General features: G+C 42.4%; 2 protein-coding genes across 6 annotated transcripts in view; both read left to right on the top strand.

The window, feature by feature from the left end:
- Positions 1-20,118, top strand: part of SLC39A11 (solute carrier family 39 member 11) — a 536,505-nt gene that overhangs the window by 143,233 nt on the left and 373,154 nt on the right. The gene's annotated exons all lie outside the window — the stretch shown is intronic.
- The window catches only part of LOC148540889 (uncharacterized), a 55,779-nt gene continuing 52,796 nt past the window's right edge, over positions 17,136-20,118 (top strand). Inside the window, exons 1-2 of the mRNA XM_088474034.1 lie at positions 17,136-17,153; positions 18,467-18,528. Coding sequence (XP_088330160.1) covers positions 17,136-17,153; positions 18,467-18,528 — 80 coding nt within the window. The remainder of the gene's footprint in view (positions 17,154-18,466; positions 18,529-20,118) is intronic.

Genomic DNA, 20,118 nt, shown 5'->3' with positions numbered 1-20,118 from the left:
AGTGGGCAGACACAGGCAGAAAGTACGTGTCTGTTCATGTCTTTCTGTATACATGTAGGCAAGTGTCTATTCACGGCAAAAAATCAAAATTAAAGATGTTCATGCAGTAAGCGCTCAAACCTGCAAAGTCTAATGATCTAGCTAGGTGCATGTGCATATGGTAGGCAAAAAAAAAAAAGGAAAACAATCACAAAAAAAACCAAAAACAAACCCCTCTGGCTAACAACTCGTAAGAAGGAGTATAGTCTAAATTGAATGCCACAGTATACAAACTATAATATGTAGCAAGCAAGCAGGTAAGCATAAATCAATTATGTTTTAATCCCATAAATAAAGTGGGTATACTAGTAACAAATAAGCATACACAAAAAATGCATAAGACAGAAAATTAACTTTGTGGTAACAAAGAGATACCACTCAATAGGTGCAAATGAGTACCAATGGGGCATAGGGGATATTAGAAATGTCACGGAGTAGGTGCAGTGGGGGATGGATAAATGTCACTGGAAATGTACCAGAAAGTCTTGGATGCGCATGTAATCCCAGGATCTGTACAAATTTAAATCTTCTTTCAATACAGTCAATGAGTGGCGGCCGGTAAGTTTGAACAGGGGTGTGATGGTGCCAACACTGGCCACGGTTCTGCAGTAACCATGACCCGCACACAGCCCGCTTCACTGCCGACCAGATTCTGGTCAGGGTTCCCCAGAACTCAGCGGGGAGAGCCTCGTCAAACCGGATCTAAGGTCCAAGCGCTGACAGTCTAGGGACAGCACGGCATCCGGGATGTAAGTCCCCGCTACCTGTGCTGTGGCCGACGGCGCCCTCCAGTGTCTGGTGCTGACCTGGTCCTGCTAACCTGCGACACCACCTAGTCGCCGCAGCAGAGGGTAAAGTCCACGGCGGCAAACCGGTGGAGCGGCCGCAGGTCAGGTTTGTGCACGGCGGAGATCTCTTACCGGGGGGCGAGGCTACTCACACCGCTTGGATCCGGGGTCCCTCTTGGCACAGTCCGGAAGGCTGGTGGCGGCAGGAGTGCGGCGTGTTGTTCTTCTTATCTCCCGGATTCCACACAGTCTGGGGTGGCGGTTGATGTGTAGTTACTGCCTGGGTGTCTCCAACGCGTTTCGGCCGGCTAAGGCGGCCTTTTTCAAGGATAATATGTTGGTAACATAGTGTCTGTATTTAAAGGGGTTGGGGCCCTCCTCCAGATGCCGGTTGGAGGAAAGCACAGGAGCCACACCTCCAATGCAAATCAGAAGGTTAGGCGAAGTGAACATAATCCCTAATGGGATTCAGTGTATGAAGAAAAAGGGGGGGAAGGGAATGGTGCATAATGCAATAGAATTTCTTTCTCCCCTTAATAAAATAAAATCAAGACATATACACATATATATCATTTATAGGTTAAGTGGTTACCTAGGCAGTAAGCTGCTCCCATTTGTAACTCTTGGTACAGAATACTAGAGTGCACCTACCGACTTCTATTCTTCACTGTTGATAAACCACATTGGTACTGTGCTGCACTGTATATGGACTGAGGTTCCTCCTAGGATGGAATTAATTAACGATAGATTAGATAGGGACAGTAAAGCATTTAAAATTTTTAATAACTTGCCATCCTTACCATATACACCGAATCCCGAAAACACTCTTTAGTAAAACCTTTCTTACATTAGAAAAATTGGTTAACTAAGAGAATAAATTATGGTGGGACAATTATACCCTCAAATGGTACATTGAGCAGAGCCTAATACCTAAAGGCTTAAAAATATCTAAGACTCCATCACATAATGTAGACAACAAGGGGTTTATGGACTCTTGGGAAGCTATACTCAAGGAGTGTTCAGTTAAACTGATGCAGTTAATTATTGACACCCAATGCAGAAAACTAGAGGTTCTGGAATCAACCATTAAAGAAGTGTACAATGCACTTGGGGAACATCAACACACAGAGAGTTTTATAACACTCACAAAATTAGCCAAACAGAAATTTGAAAAAAAATGAGAGCGAGATTATCAAACGCAAAATTTCAAAGACCAAGGGCAGGATACCCATACAGAAATCAAGAGCAATAAGAAGAGTGCACTAGACCGCAGAGTCATGATAGTCATCCAGTCCCTACAATAAGGCGAAATCAAGAAAACCAGGCTCAAGAGGTAATACACCGAAGGCTACACCCATTTATAAGAAACTGAATATCACATACCAGCAGTACATGACCATTCTAAAAAAAGACAAGGTCAACAAAGTAAGGAGGAATGTAGCAGCACAATACAAACATACTACAGATGAAAATTCAGAAAAGGAAGAAGATGAAGAAATAGATCTCACCACGGGAAAAGAAGAAGGGACCCTCAACAATGTATGCAGCCCTGAAAATATACAATACTTACAAAGAGGGGCACGAAATGCCAAACAGAAACAGGCGATGCAAGGAGAACCTGCAGAACCACGCAGCCCGGATCTCAACACCACATGGTTGGATGCCTTCACACAGGGATTGTGTGTATCGGTTAGGGCAAGGACTGATAGATGCTCAAATTTGTACATTATCAACCCCCCATTAACAGAGTCATCCCACTCTACCCCTGCAAACAAACAGACAACCTGGGGAGAGAATTTTTTAGCATTAGAGGCAGGCCTAACAGCCTGCCTGACCCCATTGGAAAAAGGACACAGACCACAAGAATCTCACAAGGGAACCCTCACCCCGGGACAGGAGAAACCCAGGCCAAGAAGAAGAAAAACAAGGGAACAAGGAGAGGATGTAGAGGGGGTGAAAGCAAGAAACAACGGGAACAACCCAAGCAAAACCAGGAGAAAGAGAACACAACCACACAGGAAGAGGGCATCTTCAACCTAAGTGACTTTCCAATTACTTCCAAACATATTAAACTCCTTAGCAAAGGGCTCAAGTTTGCACCAACCAACCCACCGAACAAATTCAATACATATATTGAAGAAAACTGACCCTAAAGAAGTATTTTCTACACCAATCAGCAGAGAGGGAAGCCATACAACAGAATCAGGAAGGGTATAAGCATACTACATTATGACCACCATCCTCCTTCTATCCAAGGCACATGAGAGGGGAATTCTTTGGGGCATTTGAGAAATTAGTCTTGGACGATCTTGAGCTTGGACTTTCTGGAAGCAAAACTAAAAAAAGAAGAATGAACATCACAAAACAAGAAAGAGAGGCCCTCCAGGAACTGAAGAGCAGCAAGGACATTGTAATCAAGCCAGCAGATAAGGGGGGAGGAATCGTCATTCAAAATAAGGAAGACTACAATGAAGAAGTAGAAAGACTACTAGGGGACATACCCACCTTTCGGGAATTACCCTCTGATCCCACTACTCAATACAACACCAAACTACTCAGACTTCTAAAAACTGGCCATGAAAAAGGAATCATCAATAAGAATGAGAAAGATTTTATTTGCAACACTCATCCCGTCATTCCAGTGTTCTATATACTACCCAAAATGCACAAGCACCCAACAAAACCACCGGGTAGGCCGATTGTTTCTGGAATCAATTCCATCAGCTCCAATCTTTCCCATTACATAGATTCTTTCTTACAGCCATTTGTTCAAGAACAACCCGCACACCTTAAGGATACTACACATACCCTAAATGAATTAAAGAAAATCAGCTGGAACACAGAGAGATGGCTGGTTACTTGTGACGTTACGGCACTCTATACATCTATCAATCATGCAGATGGACTAAAGAACGTGGAATACATTTTGAAGAAAAATAGCATGTTGAAAGTGGAACAAGCAAACTTCATCTTGGAGGGGATTAAGTATATTCTGCATCACAATTATTTCTGGTTTGGGGGGCGTTTCATATTACAACAACAAGGGACTGCGATGGGTACCAAGTTCGCTCCCAGCTACGCCAACCTCTTCATGAGCGTTTGGGAGGAGGAGTTTATTTGGAACAACGAAGCAGCGGGAGTGAACTTGGTATTATGGAAAAGATATATTGACGATATTATTTTCATCTGGGAAGGATCAGAGGAATCACTCACAGGGTTTCTGAAATACATTAACACCAATCCCTATAACCTCAACTTCACGGCTGAATATAGCAAAGAAAGAGTTTTTTTCCTGGACCTAGAAATATTTGTTAAGGATCAGAAACTGGAAACAAAGACGTACAGGAAGAAGGTTGATGTTAACAGCTTTATCTTGTGTAGTAGTGAACACTATCCACCATGGCTGACCAATATACCCAAGGGCCAATTCACTAGGCTGTGAAGGAACTGTAGCAACACAAGGGATTACGTAATCCAAGGAAATGAACTTCAGAAACAATTTCTCCAGAAGAATTACAATGAGTCTCTTGTGAAGGAAGCATTCCAGAAAGTCCTGGACGAAGACAGAGAACATCTTCTGGAGTATAAAACAAAAAGGACTGATCTTGAGGACAAATTTAACATATGCTTTATTACTGAATACAATTAATCAGCCAAGTTCATCAAGCATGTCCTACGCAAGCACTGGAAAATCCTCACGAAGGATCAAGCATTGGCCCAAATCCTACCAAAGCAACCACGAGTGGTTTTTAAGAAAGCTCCAGATTTTAAACAGAAACTTGTCCACAGTCACCAACCACCAACGAGTTCTATACAGGCCTCAATTTCAATGAAGAAAAACAAAGGCTTTTTCCACTGTGGTAGATGCCTGAATTGTAAAACATCTAACTACCAGAGCACATTACCAACCCTGAAGTTCACCTCAAGCAACACGGGGAGTCAGTATAAAATCCAAGACATGATCACCTGCGACACCAGAGGTGTGATCTATCTCCTCACTTGCCCATGCAATAAGCAATATATCGGGAAGACCACAAGATGCCTGAAACAGAGGATAGGAGAACATAGAAGGAATATCCAGAAAGGATTTGATGAGCATACCGTGTCACTACATTTCAAAACCGAGCATAATAAAGACTCCTCCCTACTGAGGTTTGTAGGAATAAAATTAGTTAAACCAAACTGGAGAGGAGGTGACTACAATAAGAAATTAAGTAGAGAGGAGATCAAGTGAATCATGGACCTTAAAACCTTAGTGCCTGCAGGACTGAATGTGGATTTAGAAATCCAAACTATCATATAAGGGGTACCATTTTAATGTAGGACAAGGAACCAATTTAATGAGCTGCCCCTTACTTTACATTCATAGGGCCACGGCCGTTATATATCATCAACCAGCCTTGATTCACTTCATTCTAATTTATTTAGATTGAATGTGAATAAAACCATTTTGTTAAGTCTCACCATATGGAGTTTTATTCCCCTAGAGGCATTAGGACTATGTAATATAGAATACTACATTAGCTGCCATCTAGAGTGTATTTACACACACTGGAACCACACTGCAGCTCCATCCCCCCTAGGGCGAATATTTGAAAATACCTATATTATACTATTATTTTTATTGGCTAGATACCTGGAGACTTGCCCAGGTTATTTAAGACAAGTACAATGTACTCACTTGGTGAGATCCACATTTTAAAGAAGCGTTATTGTTTTTATTTTTATTTTAGTATATTTATATCGATTTCCATTATTGATTTTCATTAATCCTTTTTGCACTCTCCCATGTGTATATGTCTTGATTTTATTTTATTAAGGGAGAAAGAAATTCTATTGCATTATGCACCATTCCCTTCCCCCCCTTTTTCTTCATACACTGAATCCCATTAGGGATTATGTTCACTTCGCCTAACCTTCTGATTTGCATTGGAGGTGTGGCTCCTGTGCTTTCCTCCAACCGGCATCTGGAGGAGGGCCCCAACCCCTTTAAATACAGACACTATGTTACCAACATATTATCCTTGAAAAAGGCCGCCTTAGCCGACCGAAACGCGTTGGAGACACCCAGGCAGTAACTACACATCAACCGCCACCCCAGACTGTGTGGAATCCGGGAGATAAGAAGAACAACACGCCGCACTCCTGCCGCCACCAGCCTTCCGGACTGTGCCCAGAGGGACCCCAGATCCAAGCGGTGTGAGTAGCCTCGCCCCCCGGTAAGAGATCTCCGGCATGCACAAACCTGACCTGCGGCCGCTCCACCGGTTTGCCGCCGTGGACTTTACCCTCTGCTGCGGCGACTAGGTGGTGTCGCAGGTTAGCAGGACCAGGTCAGCACCAGACACTGGAGGGCGCCGTCGGCAACAGCACAGGTAGCGGGGACTTACATCCCGGCTGCCGTGCTGTCCCTAGACTGTCAGCGCTTGGACCTTAGATCCGGTTTGACGAGGCTCTCCCCGCTGAGTTCTGGGGAACCCTGACCAGAATCTGGTCGGCGTGAAGCGTGCTGTGTGCGGGTCACGGTTACTGCAGAACTGTGGCCAGTGTTGGCACCATCACACCCCTGTTCAAACTTACCGGCCGCCACTCATTGACTGTATTGAAAGAAGATTTAAGTTTGTACAGATCCTGGGATTACATGCGCATCCAAGACTTTCTGGTACATTTCCAGTGACATTTATCCATCCCCCACTGCACCTACTCCGTGACATTTCTAATATCCCCTATGCCCCATTGGTACTCATTTGCACCTATTTGATCAGTGGTTTGGTTATGGGGAATGATTGTATATGCACATTGTATTTCCTGTCTATAATTGTACTGAAGGCATGAGCGATAACAAAGGCTAGCTGATGCAGTGTGTCATGTGAATTTCTGAAACTGATCAGTCACTGGTAAGGTACTGAAATGAGGGGGAGGATGGGCTGCACATCCTAATTTCAACATAATAAGAGCTGCTGTCATGCTGAGACCTGTAGTTCTAATGCAGAAAGAAGGGGGGAAGCAGATGCACAATCTAAGTACTAAGAATAATAAATTTCAAAAATATATATAATAAACTATCAATTAACATGGTCTTCTATAGAGGTACTTAGTACATGTTTGGCCAAAGATTTTTGACCATCTACCGCGTCACGGTGACCTTATCAGGTGGGTCCCTAATACCGACACATTGTATACATTTATTTAGGACTTACCCCTCTAATAGTGCCCATTACATGTGTATACTGCAATGCACAGGACCCGTACTAATTAAAATCACCTAGGGCAGGTGATTTTAGCCCAGGAGAAGGGGTCTCACACCTTCAAGCGTGTCTTAAATACACACATACATTAGGATGTGCAGCCCACCCTCCCCCCTTTTTTTTCCCCTATGTATGTGTGTATTTAAGATATACTTGAAGATGTGAGACCCTTTCTCCTGGGCTAGCACTCCTACCTGCCCCAGGTGATTTTAATTAGTAATTGATCCTGTGCATTGCAGTACACACATGTAATGGGCACTATTACAGGTAAGTCCTTTAAGTATTAGGGATGTTAGGGACCTACCTGATGACGTCACCGTGACGTGGTAGGTGGTCAAACCTTGTTGGCCAAACATTTACTAAGAACCTCTATAGAAGACCATGATATTTGATAGTTTATTATATATATTTTTGATATTTATTATTCTTAGTACTAAGAGTGCGCATCTGCTTCCCCCCTTCTTTCTGCATAAGGTATAGAAATGCCCTGCCACTACCAAGGTAAAACATGTTGTAAAAGTGGAAAAAAATCACAAAGAAGAGCTTATTGAAATAATAGGATGATAAATACATATGCTCAAACAGTTCTTAAAATCCTGTCCTGTCGCTTCCATCTCAAAAATATTTCCAAGATCAGACCTTTTCTCACCTAGGATGCTACTAGAATCCTCATACACTGACTGGTCATCTCCAGATTGGACTACTGTAACCTCCTCCTATCTGGCCTCCACAACTCCCATCTATCTCTTCTCCAGACTGTCCTCTATGCTGCTGCTCGGCTCATCTTCCTCTCCAAAAGCTCTACATCTGCCTCCCCTTCCCTTTCAGAACCCAATTCAAGGTTCTCGCACTCGCTTACAAAAGCCCTCACCCATTCCTCTCCCATTTACATCTCTGACCTCGTGTCCCTTCACTCTCCTGTCCGCCCTCTTTGTTCGACAAATGCATGCTGCTTCTCATGCCAACTGATTACTTCCTCCCACTCCCGCCTCCAAGATTTTACCCATGCTGCTCCCTACCTTTGGAACTCTCTCCCTTTCCCCATCAGACTATCCAGCTCTCTACAATCCTTCAAACGGGCTCTCAAGACCCACTACTTCATTAAAGCCTTCCAGCACTCATCCTAACTTGCTGCTACATGCTCCTTCCTCCCTGTCTACCCCTTCTGTGTCACGCCTGTTTGTCTGCCCCTCCCCTGTAGAATGTAAGCTATTACGAGCAGGACACTCTACCCTCTTGTGCTTCTCTTTACTTTATTTTCATCTACTTCCTACTCCCCACTAGGGCACCTAACACTTGGTTGCTTATACGCTGTTGCTTATTTGGGTGCTATGGTCGCTAATGTAGCAATGTATATTATCCATGTCCTGCATTGTATTGTACTATAAGTCGCTGGTCACCTATTTGTTTATGTACTTTGTCAGATGCTGCGGAGCACTTGTGACCCCATATAAATAAATGATAATAATAAAATATATTTTTAAATGTTAATTGTGACAATTAATACATATTCAATAGCAATAGTAACTTTTAGAAGCTGTGGTGTAATTATTGGCAATTGTCTTTCCTTTTCCAGATCAGGTCATGGACCTATACTCATAAGCATTTTTTTTTGCTTGTTAGACAGAAATTATAAAAGTAAACAAAATGAAGTACACATGATACTTAAAATATATACCGTATATACTCGAGTATAAGTCGCCCTGAATATAAGCCGAGGTACCTAATTTTACCACAAAAAACTGGGAAAACTTATTGACTCGAGTATAAGCCTAGGGTGGGAATTGCAGCAGCTACTGGTAGTAATCCCCCCTCTGGTACTGTCCCCAGTAATAATCCCCCCCTGGTAGTGCCCCCAGTAGTAATCCCCCCCATGGTAGTGCCCCCAGTAGTAATATCCCCCCCTGGTAGTGCCCCCAGTAGTAATATCCCCCCCTGGTAGTGCCCCCAGTAGTAATATCCCCCCCTGGTAGTGCCCCCAGTAGTAATATCCCCCCCTGGTAGTGCCCCCAGTATTAATCCCCCCCTGGTAGTGCCCCCAGTAGCAACATCCCCCCTGGTAGTGTCCCCAATATTAATCCCCCCCCTGGTAGTGCCCCCAGTAGCAATATCCCCCCCTGGTAGTGCCCTCAGTATTAACCCCCCCTGGTAGTGCCCCCAGTAGCAACATCCCCCCTGGTAGTGCCCCCAGTATTCCCCCCCTCCCTGGTAGTGCCCCCAGTAGCAACATCCCCCCCCTGGTAGTTCCCCCATTATTAATCCCCCCCCTCTGGTAGTGCCCCAGTAGCGATATCCCACCCTGGTAGTACCCCCCGGTAGTAGCCCCCCCAGTGGAAAGAAATGTAGAAAAAAAACCCACTTACCTGTAACCCCGCTCCTGGTCCCGACGCTGCTACAGGCTCCTCCGCCGCTTTGCATAATGGGAGAGACGTCGTCATGACGACGTCTCTCCCATTACCCACTGCGGGAGCCGGAAGATGGCTCCCGCAGTGGGAGCAGCAGTAGCCGCTGAGAGTCTGACAGACTCTCAGCGGCTGCTGATTACACCAAACACATAGCTGCCGGCTCCGGCGGCTGTGTGTTTAGCAGTGTGTAGTGCTGACCGAACTCCATCCGGTCAGCGATTCACACGCGGTGCAGGCTGTGTCACAGTGACACAGCCTGCACCGCGGCCCGCATGGTACGCTACTCAGCAGCGTACCATGCGGGCATGACTCGAGTATAAGCCGAGGGGGTGCTTTTTCAGCACAAAAAATGTGCTGAAAAACTCGGCTTATACTCGAGTATATACGGTATGTAATACTGTATATTGATTGTGTGTAAATGACGTTTACATAGATGTCTTTCTTTGTTGATGCATAAAATGAAGATGCTACAACAATAAAGTTGCTATTTGCAAGCTATTGTATTGTTTATAGGGAACACTGTTTTAGGTACACCTCCATTAGTGAACGCAAAGGACCTCACTCAGAGTTGTATGCTAATCCAGTCGCGACTGTGACTTTATACGCAGCTGCAATGCAAAAATATGCAAATGGCCTGACGAATCTATAGTTGTGTGCCCACCGGGAGATGTATTGAAACGCCCACCTGCAGCTTTGCAAATTCAATCACCTGCGTAAGAAAACTCTGCATCGGTCACAGATCAGTCGATCATCAGCCTTCTGAGTAACCTATGACTACTCAGAATGGACGAAGGTACTAAGACACCAGCACCAGTGAAACTGCATACAAAGACGAAGTCGCTGAATCTGACACGCCTATAAAACGATTGCAACATGACCCCGTGTTTCTAGCCACCCCTCCGTTACCACCCACAAACGGACCCGAACTGTCATTCACTCTGCGTCTAAATCCTCTCTGCGAGCAGCATCACAGAGACACTTGACGCATGCGCTGTGCAACATAGACACATGCGCTGTAATAAAAATATCGGCCAACTGCATAAATATTGGCTTAGTGTACAGCTCTTAACAGGCCCAAATATGTTATTTACTGTATATTAATGAAGATTGATTCTTGTTGGTAATAAAGAGCCTTATGAATACATTGAAAACAACTTAGGCAGCTTCAAGCTATGTATATTTATTCAGTGTATGGAAATTTGTACATCTTCCGTTAGAATCATTGCAGCATACTTTTTCAGATATTTTACATATTCATATTGATTCAAATTGTAATTTAGGTGTAGTTGTCTTAGTAACAAGCAATACAAATACAGCTGTGAAGATGTCAATCGTATTCACTGAGTTACATAGCACACTATCTGATGCACTTTATGGGCTGTATAATGGATGAATCAGGCAAGTTGGGGGTGTTTGACAGAGTGAATGGGGTTGTGTGACAGAATTTTGATTTTGTTAAAAATGAGGGACGGACAAAATTATAATTCCAGAGTCAGTTGAGATCTTTTAACCACTTGCCTTGCCATGATGTGCATTACTTTACATGGTTGCAAACAATGCGACTATTAAGGAATGGATAATGGGGGGCTGCCCGAAGATAATCTTCCAGCAGCCGCCAATGGCAAAGCATCCTCCCCCAGTGTCTGCCATGCTGCCGATCACTGCAGCCCCCCAGTGTATAACCGTCGACCGGTGAAATGCAAAGTCACGATGTTCAGATATTTGATGGTTTGATATATTGTTGCACGATATTTTAAAAAATAAAAACAATATTGATGTTAATTGTTTCAAAAACAAATTATTTTTTTAATAAAGTAGTGTTGATTAAGTTATAAATAGATGTTTTTGACCTATTTCAATAATAATAATAATAATAATAATAATAAAAAAAAAAACAATTTCTGAGCGGTTTTTGGAAATTTTTTTTAGCCAGTTAAGTGGTTAAAGAGCCAAAGAAGATGTGATTCCATTGACATCATAGAAATAACTCTGCTAATGCTCCTAAAAAGTAGGTATTGTCGCACATACTTAGCTTCTGGGGTTTAGCCAGCCCTGTTTGAAATACATAGTTATCAGGGGTATCTTACTAAAAACCTTAAAAGTACTCTATAGCCATCCAAAGACTAAAATGAAACACTTTCCTTTTGGAACCTCTAGAGTTTCAGATCTAGTTGCCCATTGTCCTCCCTCCTATTTGCCTTAAGCTGGGTACACACCTTTATGATCACTCTTTCGATGCAATGGTTCGATCAACTTCACTCTTGATTGGAAGTCACGACCACAGTGCTGATACTAACATATACACCTATACAATCATACTGCCGACCTTCGATCTCCGAATGCCAAAATATCTAAAGAAAATGATTGTACCACCGTACACACTCTCAATTCCAGGCTACACTCACAGTAGAAGTACGAAGAATTACCATAATGGGCTGGAAAGGGCCGTGATTACAGAACAAAAACAAAGCTCCCAGGAATAGTTTCACCATTTTCTAGACCCGTGCTGAATATGTTTGTTCGTTTCACTCCTTATGAGGTTGTGAAGAAGGAAGGCTTGTGGTTGTATTGTGGCTGCTATGGTTGCAACACTGCAAGCTATCAGGAGGAAGAAGAGTAAGAATCGGAGTTGCTGGACCAAGGTTTGGCTGCAGAAGCAAGACACATTTTCACAAATTTGCAAGTGAGAATAAATATATTATTATGCAGTGTCATTATATAGACCAAATGCAGTGGTGGCAAACGAAAGAAGGGCAAATATTTACATCAACAGGGAGGACCGTTTACACGAGATTATGTAGCATGCCACCTGACCTGGTTTAGTTATGCACGCCCACAGAGGCTGTGCTGATATTGGTGTAGAATCGTAAGAATGGTCACCAGAACAGTCAAAGGTTCGTACATACTGCACTTTTGATCCGATCTCGCTCGGTTGAAGAGGATGAATATTGAACTGCACATAAGATGCAATCCTTCGAATCAACCAGTTTTTTTGTGACAAAACATGATCAAAGTTGCGTACACACTCCTGCGATATTGCATGAACTAGTCAAAATCAAAGGTACAGCCCGATGATTCTATAGGTGTGTGCCCAGCTTTAGCAATTGAACTTTAGCTCGGACAGTTTGTACCAAGAACCTGCATGATTAATAGACCCTGGCATTCCAAATGCACCTGATATTTGCAAAATTGTTCTTGAACCGCTGAGCGACAGTGGAGAAAATCGCACTCTACGGCAGACGGCAAATTTATGCTTTCATCCTACATTGCTGCCCTCTCCTTCTCTAAACAGTCATATTTCAAAAGCCTCGTCTCCTCTCAGTCCTCAACTCCGTGGCGCCTCTTCGCCACTTTCAACTCCATCCTCTGCCCACCCCCTCCTCAACTCCCCTCCTCGGTCTCTGCCCTTGACTTTATCTGTGAATAAGATCTTAACAACTGTGACATCCTTCTCCCCTGTATCTGGAGAGGAAATCATGGCCCTCATCTGATTTCCCCCCCCCCCTTTCACCTCTTCCCTTGACCTTATCCCTTCCCTCCTCCTCAGCTACCTTTCTCCTTCTGCCTATTCCCATCTTGCCCACCTCCTCAACCTCTCCCTCTCATCTGGCACTGTCCCTTCTGCATTAAAACATGTCCTTGTCTTTCCCTTTTTTAAAAACCTACCCTTGATCCTAACACTATCTCCAACTACCAACACATCTCTTTCATTTTATCTCCAAACTCTTTGAGCATATTGTTTACAACTACCTTACATCTTCTATTTCCTCACACTCCCTCCTTGTCCTTTTTAAATCTGTGTCTGGTCTTTGCCCTCCACTGAAACGGCCTTCACGAAAGTCAGCAATGACCTCCTTGTTGCAAAATCCAAGGGACACTACACCCTGCTTATTCTTCTCGACCTCTCTGCTGCTTTTGGACCACCCTCTCCTCCTGCAAATCCTTCACTCACTTGGTCTACGTGACACTACCCTCTCCTGGTTGTCCTCCTACCTCTCTGACCGTTCCTCCTCTGTATCCTTAGATTAGGTATTCCCCAAAGTTCTGCTCTTTTATTTCCAAGATCAGACCCTTTCTCACCCTACCCGGGATCCTACCCGGGATACTACTAAACCCTTATCCACTCATTGGTCATCTCCAGATTGGACTACGGTAACCTCCTCCTACCTGACTTCCACCTTTCTCCACTTCAATCTGACCTCAATGCTGCTGCTTGGCTCAACTTTCTCTCCAAACATTTTACATCTGCCTCCCCTCTCCTACAAGCCCTCCACTGGCTCCTCTTCAGAATCCAATTCAAAGTTCTTACACTTACTTACAAAGCCCTCAACCATTCCTCTCCCATTTATGTCTCTGACCTAATCTCCCTTCACACTCCCGTCCCCCATCTTCGCTCAACAAATGTACGCTGCCTCTCCTGCCAACTAATTTTGCATGTGCAAAGTAGTTTTTATTTTAAAAGTATTGAACCTGACATAACTCTCTGTTTATGAAAAACTTCCCGAGCGTCATACGGACAGCGCTGTATTGTGTACAATTCAATGTCTACTGTATAGTGGAAATGCCAAATGGTGGGATGTTGAGATAAATATTTTGAGTTCAGCAGAGTTCCTTAAAATAAGTGAACTTCAGTTCTTGGTCTTTAAGTAATTCTTGGTATGCTTCTTCTGGTCAATATAAGCTTGTTCTGTGAGCGAGTGCGGGTGTATCTGCATGCGAATCACTACATTACAGTTGCAGATACATCCGCACTCGCTCACAGAACTTAGGCATGCTGCATATAATTTTAATCAGCAGAATCTGCTTGTGCTATCAATTTGGTTCGTAGTGTGATTCAGACACATTTGAAGGTAAAAAGTTGCATAAAAGACGCTCGCGCTACTGAGTTACACCATGGCATGGTGTGACTAGAAGTGCTGTTTAACATGCAAGGAGGCTAGATGTATGAGGACCCATCTGTATATATATTTGTATTTATACAATGTCAATAGCAGGCTCATCCGTGTTGCTCTTGTTTTTAATAATAAAAAAGTCTTCCTTTCAAAATATTATACTAGTACATGTAAACACAGTATCCCACCATTAGAGAATAATTCATCCCGTCTCATTGAAAACGGTGTGTGCGACTCCGAATCGCTTATGCCGTCATAAAAACACAGCAATAACACTACTGTATGCGTACTGATTTGCGTCCCTTTCTAAGAGCTTATTTGATATTATTAAAAAGATTGGTTGTGCGAACATGCAATATGCAAATACACTGCATGAATGTGACTGGCCCACTCATCAGTGATATCCATCCACTTTAACCGTATGGTATTCAGTAGTACAAATTTTATCAGTGGAATACTCTCCACCCAGAGGTTAAGCGGTGTATTACATGTTGTGGCTTACCTTTCGTTCTATAATATCATGGTGCGCCACAGTACAGCAATCACGTAATGTTCTATAGCGCGAAACAGAGGCCTGAATGGTGCGCTATGAGCAACAAACTAGCTTGGCCTATCTGTACTTCATCAAAGCCTTTCAGCTCTCATCTAACCCGCTGCTGCATGCTCCTTTCTTTCTGTCTACCCCATCTGTGTTACGCCTGTTTGTCTGCCTTGCCTCTTTTTAGAATGTAAGCTCTCATGAGCAGGGCTCTCTACCCTCTTGTGCTTCTTTTTAATTATTACTTTTATCTACTCCTCACTCAGGCACCTAACACCTGGTTTCTTACGCCGTTTGGCTTATTTGAGTGTTATGATCGCTAATTCAGCAATGTGTATAAACCTTGTCCTTGTCCTGCATTGATTATTGTACTGTAAGACACTGGTTTCTTGTTCACTTATTTGTTATGTACTTTGTAAGGGGCTGCAGAACACTTGTGGCGCCATATAAATAAAGGATAATAATATACCCCTAAGTGTGAGAAGTTTGAATTGAGTTCTGAAGGGGACCCAGTGTCTGTCTTGTAGGAGATGGGAGGCAGAGATAGTGCATTTGGAGAGAAAGATGAGCCGGGCAGCAGCATTGAGGATAATTTTGTAATGGAGACAGGTGAGAGACAGGGAGACCAGATAAGAGGAGGTTGCAGTAGTTCAATTTGGAGATGATCAGTGAGTGGATGAGGGTCTTAGTTGCCTCCAGGATGAGAGAGGGTCTGATCTTGGAGATCTTTTTGATTTGGAAATGGCAGGACTGCGAGAGGTAATGGATGTGTGATTTGAAGGAGAGGGAGGAGTCGAGGATGACTCCAAGGCAGCATACTTGGGGGTTGGGGGTATGCAGCTGTTGTCCACAGATGAAAAAATATTGTGGCTGGTGAGGGTTTTCGGGAGGGTGGAAAAATGATCAGTTCAAGAAAGAGCTGGGACATCCAGGCAGAAATAGCAGAGAGACAGTTGGAAATATGAGTGAGGAGAGAGGTGAAAAAGTGCCAGGAACGGGACGAAACGCGTTGCTGCCTGTACCTGTAACTGTGTCCTGCCTTGTAACCAGTTCATGCAAGTGTCTCCAGTGTCTCCAGCCTCTGATTCCGGTGCGGGGAGATTCTACAAGTCGCAGCCGCGCATATCCATCTATCCGGAAACTCCTTTAGTTCCCCTCCGGCGGATAACCACTATTGTATAGCCGGACAGAGAGCCACAGCACCTGATCCCTGCAGCCATAAGACACTGAGTCTGCTTTCCGATTCGGCCAGCATTTTTCACAATACAGCCTGTGAGAGAACCACGCTACCTCTATCTGTAGCCGTCTGAGACTTTGAGACCGGTCAGTACGATCACTCTTTTCCCTACTATTGTGCGCCCGATGAGGTGACACTCTGAATATTTCTAATTCACTAACTGCCTTTATTATATAAGCCTCAGATTGCTTATTATTGTGGCTACCCAAACTGATATATTAACTGCAGGCCAGGGTTACAATGTTGCAATATCAAGTTTTGAAATTGCAAAGTATGTCAAACGCTTTCACCTGATGCATTTGGAATTACATGCAGTGACTATTATTTTGTGATTTTAAATCCAGTACAATTAATGTCATCTTTTTACACCAGCTAGTCAATTCATTACCTATATTTATGTTTCATTATTTATTTTTATTTTTTTGATGATTATGTATTTTACTGCTGATTATATGTCTTATTGATCGTTATATATTTTTTACTTTTATCAATTTATTGTCCTATTTTTCTATCCCTTTGTCTTTTTACAATAAATTCCTATCCAGAATTTCAATTGCTCACCAGCGCGGTATATTTCCTCTTTCCTTTTATTAGTCTATTTTTATATATGCTCCAGAACCCAGTCTTTTGGAAGATAGTAGATCGCTAAAGTAACGCTATAACTTTAATTATGAAGCAGGGGGAGACCAACTAACCGAGCAGAAGTTTGTGTCATAGAGCCTGCGCAGTTGTGTGTGCACCTGTGGCCCCTTTGTGTATTTTCTATTAGACTTTGCCCTCTCTACATCAGTACTTGGGGATCTGCGCGATCACAGTTCTGATGCTAGTGTAGTACCAGTTCAGAGCCAAATCAGAGATAACTATTGGGGTTCCTGACATAGGGGGGTATTCAATTTGGGAGTGAAAAGCCTGTGCTGGACTTTTCGCTCCACATCAGAGGTTTTGCAGGGATAAAGTATCGGGCATGTTCAATTAGGAGCCAGCGAAAATGACACCCTGCGGAAAGGTAAGTATCGGGAAAAATAGGGTAATTTTAGGGAAATCATCCAGGGACACCACTAATGATGTCCTGACTATGGGTACCCCCGTTTTTCTCTGCTGAAGGTAATTAGTGTTCTTAAATAGCCGCGGCAGGTGCTTTTTTGCGGCTTTGAAGAAGTGATGAAGAATAGCACTTAGGTTTTTTTTTTTTTTTTTTAAATATGGCCATCAAATTTGGGGTACATGAAAATGGGTGCAAGCATATTTTTAAGTCCTTAAAGTGCATTTTTAAAATTCTTCAAAAATGCACCTGCCGCTAATATCCGCATTCTGCAAAACTCCTGCCGCATACATGGGGAGCCCCCCTGAATCAATTGCGCTACTTTGAAGCTTTGTTCCCCTATTTTTTATTTTTTTTTAACCCAAAAATCAAGTAAATTTTTTTGGCTGTCCCTATTCATTTTTAATATTTTTTTCCACAATACTTTTAGGGGCAATTCCCAGGTGCGCAGGCTATTTTTTTTTTTAAGCCTGCACCCCTAAACCACAATTCTGCACTTTTTTTTCACCACCTCTGCAGTGGTGGAAACTTATCCCCGTTTTTTTACAAAGACTTTTCGCAGCGGTGAAAAGTCTTTATAATTGAATACGGGGATAAATAAAAATGCCGAAAATTTACGACGTCATCGGCGATAAATTATCGCCGATAATTGCTTTTCTGAGTCTAATTGAATACCCCCCATAGGCTTTTGAAATATTGATCAAAATACATACCGTTTATCATAGCTGGGTCATGTTGTATGGTCAAAACTGGTTATTCTTTCAAAAAATGCTCTACCTGCTAAGTGCATTCTCTTTACTGAGGAAGTTAAATTCCCAGGTCTCTGACCCTGGTTTTTTTTGCAGGGTCGTAGACCCGGGATTTATGTCCCGGGTTGACCCTTTTACACAGGGGAAAAAAAAACCCAGGTTGTTTAGCAAATTTAAAGGTAAAATTGAATTACCTGGGATTTTCATTTTCCTGTGTGAAAGGGGTATCAGACAGAAAATGGCAAATAAACGATGGGAAAAGGGGAAAAAAGGGGGGAAGTAGATTCACCGCACTGATCCTAAGAAAATCTTCCTGAATAATAATTCAAACACGCTATAACCACCTCTGATATCAATTGAGGTATTGCAATACCTAAAATATTACCAGGTGGTGGTGCTACCTAGAGTTAAATATAGGTATATGAAAAAAACAAAAGGTATAGGTTCACAAGGAACTTCAACCAAAGAACTCTATATAGCTCAATTCGTGTCCATTTAAAACATAACTTTTAATAATCTCTACAACAGTTCAATAAAAAGGACTTCCACAAATATCAGAAAAAGTCTGACTCAAGTTGTGAAAAGAGTGGGTAAAGAAATCGCGGTTAACAATAACCCAGATGAAATAAGCGAAATGTAAGAAAAAACATGTATAAGACAATACAACATGAAACATGTATAAATAAAAAAAAGATTAAAAAAAACACCAGCAAAATTAGAAAACATAGATAGTAAGGGATTTAAGATCAATATAGGCTCTGCTACTCCTTTCACACTAAAAAGTGGAGGAAAAGGAGTGAGAGATCTCCCAATATTGTAACCCCTAAGAGCAATAGTCAACAGTGGTTCAAGTCTTCACACCAAATTACTACTTTCTGCGGTCATGCTACACAGTATTGGACCGCAAATGAGTAAATTTAGAGGTTGAGATGGGGACCACTGGGAAAATATAGGGTTTGTCAGAGATAAAGAAAAAGAAAAGTGGGGGCTAAAGATTCTACAACCAGGCTCAAGCCCACGAGGCGAAACGCGCATCGGCACGGATCTAGGGTGCTTCCGTTACTGCGCAGAGCGGGACACCCCAACATCAGGTTATGTATTCTAGCATATTGCTATACCCTGCTTGATTTGTATTGCAGGCTGGAGCGCACTGCGATGATGGAGATTTACCCTTTCACTATGTATATGGCATGACTGCTCCTTCTAATACAACAGGGTTTCTTAGTAGACAGAAAAAAGTAGCATCCACTGTTTAACTTGAACTTTGTTTTTATTGACCAAGCGTGCCTTATTTTGTAACAAGGATTCATTCATTTCTTACTGCTAGAGCATATAGGACTTACCCCTTCACTGCCAGTGTGTGATACATACCCATCTTGGTATAACACAGCTGACATTATTTATTTACAGTGAACAGTGTTATCATAAAACTGTGTTGTATATGTTCTTTAAGGTATAAACACAGCAGATACTGTATAACTGACATTTATCTTCAGCAAACAATGTGATACAAATGTATATCTGCTTACCAGTTGACTTATATAGATATGTGAACAATCAGGATTTATTTATTTCTCTGTCTCAGTGTTAAATATATTTTTTGTTTTTCTATGGGAATAAAGATTCCTATCTCTTGATTATTTATCATCGTTTTTCATTTTTTTGATGTGAGGATTGCTCTATCAGTAAATCAGCCGATTACTGTATATTTGTGATTATCCCCTTTTTTTCCCCAACCCTAGGGGTTATTTTGGGGTTATATTGGCTGATACTGGATAAAAAACTGCTGACACTGTATTGTTTTTCAACCATAGTATGTACCTTGACTGTCATGTGGCAGAGATCATCTTATTAACTGGCATTGACATTCCTGTTTTTGCTACTAATTACCACATAGTAGTAGTTTGGCATATTTTGGATATTCTTATTCATGAATGTAAAACTTATTGGGTATGAACACTAGATATTCTGAGATATACCCTTCAGAGGTATCTCCTTGATCTATATTTATTGTTATGATTGCTGTAATAATTAATGTTTTTAGCAACGTTCATGCTCCATTAGGTAACAGAGGATGCTATTTCTTTCTTTTTTTCTCATTATTTTTTCAAGAGGCTCTCATACCAACCTGATAATTCTCTCATTTGTTGTCCTATGCCTAAAGGTATGACAACTAACAG

Source organism: Taudactylus pleione, unplaced genomic scaffold (assembly GCF_031769625.1).
Source record: "Taudactylus pleione unplaced genomic scaffold, aTauple2 ptg000016l, whole genome shotgun sequence".
In the NCBI taxonomy this organism is placed as follows: domain Eukaryota; kingdom Metazoa; phylum Chordata; class Amphibia; order Anura; family Myobatrachidae; genus Taudactylus; species Taudactylus pleione.
This window is presented reverse-complemented; position numbering and strand designations above follow the sequence as displayed.